At 49.7% G+C, this 9,706-nt stretch overlaps 1 protein-coding gene across 1 annotated transcript in view; it reads right to left on the bottom strand.

Annotated features, from left to right (window-relative positions):
- Positions 1 to 3,605: 3,605 nt before the first annotated feature.
- MAN1C1 (mannosidase alpha class 1C member 1) overlaps positions 3,606 to 9,706 on the bottom strand; it is a gene marked incomplete at its 5' end in the record, with an annotated part of 63,957 nt that continues 57,856 nt past the window's right edge. The window contains 4 exons of the mRNA XM_084274300.1: positions 3,606 to 5,834; positions 6,473 to 6,588; positions 7,402 to 7,574; positions 9,467 to 9,686. Of these exons, the coding sequence (XP_084130426.1) occupies positions 5,714 to 5,834; positions 6,473 to 6,588; positions 7,402 to 7,574; positions 9,467 to 9,686 (630 nt within the window). The 3' untranslated portion in view covers positions 3,606 to 5,713. The remainder of the gene's footprint in view (positions 5,835 to 6,472; positions 6,589 to 7,401; positions 7,575 to 9,466; positions 9,687 to 9,706) is intronic.

Below are 9,706 nucleotides of genomic sequence, written 5' to 3'. Positions count from 1 at the left end.
GGAGACGACAAAGCCTGCAGACTCTGAGATGGAGAAGGAGACCTGGCAGGGTGGCTGGCAGAGCCCAAATGGTACCATTTAGATGAGAAGCAGAGGGGCTCATTTTATATCTGAATCGTTTCCAGTGTCATCAGCAACCGTATAAAGATGACAAACGGATGAATTATTTGATAGGAAAAAGAATGAAAGACAAAAGGTGAAATAATTCAGGGCATCTGCTGGGAACTAATCCTCCTCAAAGGAGAACAAAACCAACAACTCCTGGCTCTACACCACTGATTCTTGAGATTACAGATTACAGTGCTCAGGAAGAATTTGAAATACCCAGACATCTGCTGTGTGGCCCACCCTGGCACACTTGTTTCAGAGGTAATCCTCTTGATAGAGAAATAACAAGGAAAATTCCCACCAAGAAAATTCACCCATGCAGGAGGAAGTATTCCAGATCTCCCCTTTGCCAGCAGGGAAGAGTCTGGCTGAAAATAAGAGAAATGTGAGAAACTGGGATAAAAAACTTGGAGTGACCTTTTATTTTGTAGTAGAGGGATGGGAGGGATGGGAGAGATGTGTGGGAGGACACACAGTAACACTGCATTACAAAAGCAGAGCAACCCTGTCCTGGTTTAAACTGATGGCTGCATTCCACAGCCTGAAACCTTGATCTGTTTTAAAGTCAAAGTGATCGGGGTGTGATGGAAGAGGCATTAAAATCTGAGCACAAATGGATAAAGCACCAGTGAACAGACCCCCCCATCCCGCTGAGGAAACAAGTCCTGACCAGGCTGAGGCTCCAGAACATGAATCCTCTGGAAAACAGTAAGGAATGTGGAGTATCCAAGTCTGGTGTCACACAGGGCTCTTCAAAGAGGGCAAGAAAACCAGAGGTATGTTTACTGCACAAGAGAGAGGGGCTTGTGTCCTGCGCCAGGGAGGCACCGTGAGTCAAAGCTTTGCAGCCATGGGAAACACACAGCTCACCCCAGAAAAAGCATGGCCAGCAAAAACGGCAGAGGGAAACGATGTTTAATGAAGACACATTGAAGTAGGCCTGGAGCTGGAAGAGCCAGAGCTGATGCCCACCCAATTCCCAAAGGCTGAGCATTCCCGATCCCCTCCAGGCCTTTCCCATGCGGTAGGAAGCGATCGGATCCGATGGGTTCGGATGCTTGTTGGCTCTTCCTAAACAAAAGTATTTACAGTCCAGGGGTGTTTTATTGAGAAGATTCCTAATTACAACACAGTACCTGCTGTGTGAGGCTCCAGAGGGAGTAAAACCAAAGACCCAACCGTGATCACCAAGCAACTGCTGCAACTCTGAAACTGCTGGCGCTGGGAGCCAGCGCTCGATGCATCACATCGGAAACCACCAGATAAACAGATCAGATCAGAATGTATGTGGAAAAACACCCTGACTGCCAGGCTTTTGAATTCAATAACCAATTCTGCTGAGAGCCTTCCAAGGGAATTTAATAACGTCGTAAAAAATGAAGCGTGGGTTACAAAAAGATGCATTTGTTTTCTGGATTGTTTTGTCTTATATCTCCTTGTAGGGTCGGGTGACAACAGCTGGCCGGTCTACAAGCTGTAGTTAATAGTCTTCATCTCTACTACTAACACAACTTTCTTTTAGCAGAACTTCATTTACAGGGAATTCCTCCTGAGATAAAATAGAGCCACGTGTTCTCATGGTGAAAATGAACACAGGAATCCCAGCTCCTGAATTCGAATTTAACAGGGGAAATGGGAAATCACAGAATTAATAGGTTGGGAAAGACCTTTAAGATCATTGAGTCCAACCCATCCTGTCCTGTGCTAAACCATATCCCTGAGCACCTCATCTACCCCTGGATAAATAACCCAGGCTGGTCATATTTCCTGGTAAGGTGACTCAAAAATAGAAAAAGCCCATCATAAATCAACAGCAGAACTGCCACTGGTGTCCCTGAGACTTGAAAGGCAGGAAAGCAGCTCAAAGACACCCATCTTCCTAAATCCTTTCCTCTTAAACCCAAACCTCGGGTTCAAACATCTCACCCCGTTCATTTATCGACTCCAAGTCTGGAAACAAAGGGGTTCCCATGCGGACAGACACAAGACATCCCACCACCAACACCTAGCAGGAAGGGTGGGCACAAGGTGAGAGAGGTAAAATCCCAGCGGGGTCCCAGAGTTGAAGGTTCTGCTCAAGCAGGAGCATCCAGCCACAGCTCCAAGTGCAGCAGAGGGGTGAGGGAAGAGCAGAAGAATTTCAGGACACGAGCAGGGCAAACGTTTGTGTTACCTGCACTGCTGTAGGACAGAAAAAATCCCAGTCATGGATCAGGGCCAGGCCTTGGAACAAACCTGATCCTTGGAACAGATCTTGACTCCTGCTGAACACATGCACGCTTAACTTGGCAGCTGTGATGAATCCACTGGCCTGGGGGATCTCACCGTGGGTGTCTGTGAGCATGGGCTTGCAGAATGGTCTGCGAGAGCTGTAAGAAAACCTCTCAATAAGCTTCACATCCTCAGGCACGTCGGGCAGCTGCACCCTGTCCCTAATTACAAGAGCAGGCACTGAACCGCAGGAGAGCAGTGGGGCTCCTCCAGAAGGGTGTGTGACTTGCCCAGTACCATTCCTGCTCCCTTGTGGGGAAGCAAAAAGCAAGAGCAGAGTTTTAATGTAACACCAAGGACCTATTTTATCTAAAGGAAACCAGAAACATGCTCTTTATTTTGGAGGGGGTTAATTTTTGCCAGGAGAAGTGTTTTGAGTCACAAGAGGAGGGTATTTGTATTTCTGGAATTCCCTTAATCCGCTATAAAAATCCTTTGAGCTAAACCAGCTTCCCAGTATCCAAATCTCTCGGAAAACACAACTCACTCCCAAGATGTTTATTTACCAATAACCATTCCTCTAGGCCAAGCTTACCAGCCAGTATCTTTATCCCCAGGATAATGCTAAGCCCCCATCTGACAACCTTATTTCTCCTGGGGAATTACTGAGCCATGAATTCAGAAACACATTTTGTTTTCACAACTTCCTCAGAGCAACTTTATCTCCCCAAGTTGCTGAATGAACCAATTATCAAGGGAATGTTCCATCACCAAGGGCCAGAGGAAAGGCTACTGGGAGAAAGGATGCCGATCCCAGCTCCAACCCTCACTCCAAGAGCTGTTCAGTGGGTACTCACGATCGGGAGCGTTGCGTGACCGTCTCTGCACAGTCATCCTGCTTAAGAGCCACAGAGGCTGCACCGCCTGAACCTGCTGGATACATGGAAGAAGCTGGCTTCAAGCTTTTCCCTTCTGGTTTTTGTTTTTCCTCCTGTTATTCCATTCAGAAAGAACATAGACCAGAGTATGGATGTGCCTGGGGATTATTTACTTTTGCTAGAAAAAGGAGATATTTAGTAGAGCTCCTGCTAACCCATATGAGATGGTGAACAAACAGTTTGGAGAGCTGGTGCAGACAGGAATCGCTGTCCACACACTGCCCAGATCACTGGAGAAATCAACAGCTCTTGTCATCAAGCAGAATTGTCACCTAGTTCTTCCACGCACGATGGAACTGGTCTTTGACAGATGGCTTTAAAGAGGATCAACCCAAAGACACGTTTTATTTTACAAGACTTTTTATTCTGTTTCACAGATTTGACTATTACAGCAGTGAAATTATTACAAATGACTCATACATTTAGTTCCAAATAAAAGTAGAAAAACACAAAACCAATGAAGGAAAAGTTAAATGAGATGTGAAGCGTGGTAAATGCATTTTAAGAGCACAGAAAAATAAAATATATATATAAAAATACATTAGGATCAAGAATTTTGCAGACAGGTTTTGATTTAGTTACAGTTTTGACACCACAATCACAGAATCACAGAATGGTTGAGGCTGGCAGGGATCTCTGGAGGTCGTCTGGGCCAAGCCCAGCTCAAGCAGGGCTGCTGACAGCCCAGGACTGTGTCCAGGCTGCTTCTGAGGATCTCTAGGGATGGAGACTCCACAGCCTCCCTGTGCCAGTGCTTGGTCACCCTCAGAGTCAAAAGTGTTCAGAGGGTCCCTCCTGTGTTTCAGTGTGCACCCACTGCCTCCATCCTGTCCCTGGGCACCCCTGGGAAGTGCCTGGCTCTTTGCACTCTCCCTTTGGGTGTTTATGTACATTAAGATCTCCCTTCTCAAGGCTCAACAGTCCCAGCTCCTTCAGCCTTTCCTCCCAGCAGAGACCTTTCCTGTCTCTCAGTGATCTCTGCAACCTTCTGCTGGACTCTCCACACGCCTGTGCTGAGGAGCCCCAAACTGGACACAGCACCCCAGGTGTGGCCCCACCAGTGCTGAGCAGAGGAGCAGGATCACCTCCCTCACCCTTCCTGCAATACTTTGTCTAATGCAGCCCAGGATGCATTTGCAGCGAGGGCCCATCACTGGCTTGTGGTCACTCTGGGGTCCACAGGGCCCTCAAATTTTTCCCTCCCAAGCTGTTTTCTGGCCAGGTGCCCCTACAGCATGGGGGCTGTTCCTTCCTAGGTGCAGGACTTTGCACTTCTGCTCCTTGAACTTCCCTAGGTTCTCAGCAGCCCACTTCTCCAGCCTGAGGAGGTCCCTGTGGATGGCACCATGCCCCTCTGGCGTATCAGCCACCCCTCCTAGTTTTGTGACATCAGCAAACTTGCTGAGGGTACACTCTGCCCCATCATCTGGATCATTAATGAAGATATTAAGCAGGACTGGACCCAGTAATGACCCCTGGGGTACTCTGTTTGTTACTGGCCTCTAACCAGACTCTGTGCCACTGACCACCACCTCTACGTCCAACCATTCAGCCACCTCATTGTCTGGCCCTCCACCCCATACATCATCAGCTTGTCTGTGATGATCTCTGACAACGCCAAAGCCCTTCCTGAACTTGGGCTTCCTGAAGGCCAGCCCTGCTAGGAAAGGCTGAGGCAAAGGCAGTATTTGGTATTCCAGCCCCTTGCACGTCCTGTGTAACCAGATCCCCTGTCTTTTTGAGCAGTGGGCCCACATTTTCCCAGTTTTCCTTTTGTTGCCATGGCTGAGGCCGCTCCTGTGTGTCCGTGAAGGGTCTGATCCACTTGTTCTTCCTGGTCAGGTGGCCCACAACAGACACCTCCTACACAGCTGCCTTTACCCATCCTGTCTAACCCTGCCCCCTAAGCTCTCAGCCAGCTCCTCATTCATCCCCAGGCAGAGCTCCAGTAGCTCTCCCACAAAGAGCAACTCTTCCTTGGTCACCTACCCCATCCTTCCTGAAGAGCCTGGAAAGCCTGCCACCTAGAAAGCACAGTACATTGAAAACTCTTCATTAGAAAGGTGATCCATCCAAGAGCATATAAAAGGCCAAAATGAAACAGAAAAACAAAAGGAGGATGGGTGTGTGTGTGGAGTCTATTTTATGGCAAACTTCCAGTCCTTTGGCCGCTAGAAAGCAAAGTCAGTGGATTTCATATAAATTCTCTGTATAAAGGAATGTTTATGAGCTGTGTACAATATGGCCCAGAATAAACATCTCGTTATCAGGCTAATAGAGCTCCTCACAGAGGAAAAGAAGGTGCTTACGTCACGGTTTCATCTCCCCGATATAATACTGTCCGGAACTGGACTAGTGCCCCAAAATACCATTTGAGGACCAAGAGGAATTCCTTTAATGGAAAGGAAGTGCAGTGACCCGCCGAGGCCGCCGGAGCCGGGCGCTGGGCAGCGGCCTCACTGCTGCACACTGGCTTTAAAGTTCGTGTGGTTGACTGGCAGGGGGTGAGCCTCTGTGTTGAACACCCAGTCGTCCAGGGACAGCACGTCATCTTCACAGAACAGAAGATAGAGGTACCTGAAGCCGTAAGAAGATGGACACAAAGGGAGATTAAAGGACACTCAAGTGGGATTCCAAGCACACGCAACCTGCTATCAGCAGGACTGTGATGGGGCTGCCACTGGCCTTGGCTGAGGTGGTGACACGTCTCCTGACTGCTTGTCTCAGCATCCTGAGGGCAACAGTGCAGAGGTGGCAAAAGGTGATGGGCATCTGCGCTCAGCCACCTGGCAAGCGTTAGCTCCTGCTCCTAACCAAGGCAGATCTGCCCCAAGGGGCAGCAAATTCAGGCCATGGCATGCTTCCTCTGGTGCAGGACATTAGCCTGGCAGAGGAGATGGCTGCCTCTTAAACCATCAGAGCCAGCAAAACCCACGGGAGCTCAGCAGTCAGAGCCTCCCACTTAGAGCAGCCCTGTATCACAGAAGATTCCTTTAAATCCAACACATGAGCAGAAACCTCCAGAGTGCCAAAGGCAGCAGTGGTTCTGCAGGAGGAAACTACCAAAGCTTTGCAGCACCCCCAGCCTCACCCAGTCTTCCCTAGAGAGGATGAGACTTCACCCTTGTTATCAGAGACTTCTTAAGCAGCACTCTTGTGTGCTGATGCTGCAGGAATTATGCTGCTCTGAAAAGCCTCTGTGAAACCAGACTTACTTCAGAGTCTCTGCAAGGAAAAAACTCTGTTGCATGTTGTCATGGGTTGGAGTTGAGGTGTAAACATCTCGGATGCCAGAAAAACCTGCTTCTACTCTACAATGTTTTTCCAGGGCCTGTGAAAGGAAAAGAAATCTCAGTATCACACAACAGCACGGAGCAACTCATTAATCATCATCAGTTGCACTACAAGTCAGCTTTGCAAATCAAATTCCAGGTTTACAGTAGCCTCTGTCTCTCAGAGAAGAGCGTGGTGATTGCTACAGACTCTGGGAATAAGGCTAGTTCTAATGAAACAGCAAAAGAAACATAAACCACCCAAGTTAGTTGATGGATTGACCCTGGCATCACATGCACAGCAAGACCAGACCTCAAGCAGCAAACTCTGGCTTTCTGCAGAGCCCCTTTTCCAGGGCAGCAGAAAAGTGACAGTTCTCCCACCGAAACACGGCCCTGCTAGGATGTGGCCAGCAGCCAGGGAGCCAGAAAGAGCTGAGGGACCTTCTGGCTGGGAGGTCTTTGTGGGAAGGAGACAAGCGAAGGGCTAAGGTGGGTTTGCTGATTTTCCCTGGCCACTGAGGAACCAGTGGTTCTGCACAGTCCAGGTAATTCAAATCGAAGGGCTGTTTTTGCAGAGGGCTGTTCCATCACTAGTGGGTCTCTCTCCCTGCAGCACTCCCCTCCACAAACCTCCACCGTGAGTAACTGATTTTAGCATAGCCCAGAAGGGAGAAGAAAGCATTCACAACCATCAACACTGAATCCACATTAAATCCAGCTGGTTTATATATATTCCTGCCCCACTCCTGCTGTATCTTAGCATCTAACACAATTTAAATAATCTCTACTCGTTTTATTGATGGAAGGGAAGATTTTTCTAAGAATCCATCAGCCTGTGGGAGTTATTACTGCGAGCTTTCCAACCATACCTTCACAACCTCCCAGCCCCACTGCCTGTACTTGGGATCGTGTGTCAGCCGCCACATGTACATGTAGCTCTCTACCACTTCTGGGCGTAGGATGTAGTAGCGCTCGCTGAGTCTGGTTGCCATGGCTTCGGTTCCAGCATCAAAGCGAAAGGCTTCGGGGCCGAGTTTGGTATCTACACAAAATTACACACATGCAGTGATTAGTTCAAGGAAAAAAAAGCAAGTAAACAGCCCCTCCAGGTGCTTTTATGCTTCTCAGGCTGCCAACGTGTACCTGAGGCTTGTGTGAGGTTGGACGAGCAGATCAGTCGTGTCTGGGGATCGGCTCAACCTCACAGCTGATGGCAAAATAGGCACAACTGTGCCGAGCGCAGGAGCTGTGCCCACTGCCACTCCTTCTGTTGCTCCTTCTGTGCTACGTCTGGGTACTGCCTAGGTGAGGATAAAGTGTTTCTGGGGGTGGATCCAACTGACAAAACACAGACTTGGACCAGATTGGAGTGTGGAGAGGGCAGGCAGACATCTTCCCCCACGCCGGGCTGGTATTTACTCCAAGGAATTGCACTGCCCCGACCATGCAAGCAGCCAGCTCAGAACCCAGATGCAAAAGAACAGAGAGCCAGATCCTGTCCTAAAGCCTCAAACAGTAAAACCCATCCAAAGGAGAATCCAGCCGTGCAGCTGTCATTGCAGAGATACCGGTAACACGGCCCACAGGCCCCATCATCAGTCCTCTAGGCTGAGCCCGTTACCTGCACTGCAGCTGGGGGCTGTGGGAAGCAGCACCTGGGACCTGCAATCGCTTCTCCTGCCTTTCCCTCTGCTCCACCAAACAGCCTCTTTGGAAAGACATCGAGCGATGGGGAAGGTGTAATCGTTCTGACCGGTGGTTTATGTACAAACATTAAGAGAACTCTGGGCCTTCTGAGGCTGTGTGTCAGGGGCTCCTTTCATTTTCTCTAACCTCTGCAGACCCTCCCTGGGCCCTCCCCTCTGCGTGGGGGTCTGGCAGCATTCACTAGCTGGGCTGTGTGCTGCGAGCCAGGGTGACAGGCACAGACATTCATTCTGAAGCGATGAGCTCGCTGCAGTGACAGCGCCGCACCCAGCGTGGGCAGGCACTTTACTGCCTATGCTGATGGGTATTGCTGAAGGTGAAAATTGGCTCCAGGCACCCACCACCGGAGGGTTATTAGTTTGGGAGGCTTGTTTTAGTTCTCTTAAGTGCTGGGGAGAAGAAGGGGAGTTATTTGCAAACATCATTTGAGGTTGGGTGGAAGCTTATTGTGCTGGTGTGCCGGACACGCGCTGCCTCGCAGGCTCGCTAATGCGGCGACAGAGCGCAACAGTCTTTGGGAACAGGTAGGGCAGACAGACCTGTGCTTGACAAGGGCCTGAAGGCAACTGCTCTTTGCTGCCTGCAGTCTCAGGAGATACAGAGATGCCTACAAAGAAAGGAGAGGTGTCCAAAGCGAGCCCATCTTGAGGAAAGGCCTGCAGGCAGAGAACTAACCCGGTCTCTCCATCACCGGTCGCCGCTCCCCAAAGCGCTGATAAGCAGCTGGGTAGTGAAACAGATTTACCACATTTGTGAACTAGGGAAGACTTAACCAGCCTCTTAACCAGCAGAGGCTCAGCCAGCCAGGAGAGGCTGAGCAGCTTTTGGTTCTGACCGGCAGCTGCAGGTCTCCAACACTCTCCTGTGGGGCCTCTCAGCTGCTCATACAGCAGGACAACTTGCAATTCATCTCTGTTTATCTTCCCTTCTTATCTGCAAAAGGATGTGAAAGGATGGGCTCTAAGGACAGTCTCACTGGAGAAAGCTAGCTCTGTGACTGGGAGGCAGGACTATGCTTCAGCTCTGGTTTGCTTCCCACAGGAGATCACATCTGCCCGTCCCTCACAACACCTACTGCCTTCCCTTTAGAGGAGACAGATGAAAATCATACACAGGGATGCAGATGCTGCTGAAGCACAAAACACCCTAAACCTCTGCCACACGACAGCTGAGTCTCCCACACCTCTGAACCCCCCTTGCTGACCTTCTGAGCACCCCACAGTTTACCTGAGCGCGCGTAAGACTCGTGACACGTGTGTGTTATTTCTGCAGCGAGATCCACGTAATGCTGCTTCCTCTCTTCCCCGGCGTGTTCAGCTCCAAGTGCTATCATGCCCCCAGAGAAGCAAGCCAAGTGGCCCATTTTGTGATCCAAGATGCCGCCCCTCCATTCAGCAATGTAGGTCAATCCTCCAGCAGACTTTTTGACCAAATGCTTTTCAATTGCCTAAAGGGACCAGAAATGAG

The sequence above is a fragment of the Gallinula chloropus genome (genome assembly GCF_964237585.1).
Source record: "Gallinula chloropus genome assembly, chromosome: 22".
Lineage (NCBI taxonomy): Eukaryota > Metazoa > Chordata > Aves > Gruiformes > Rallidae > Gallinula > Gallinula chloropus.
The sequence above is the reverse complement of the archived record's forward strand: the minus strand, read 5'-3'. Positions and strand labels throughout refer to the sequence as shown.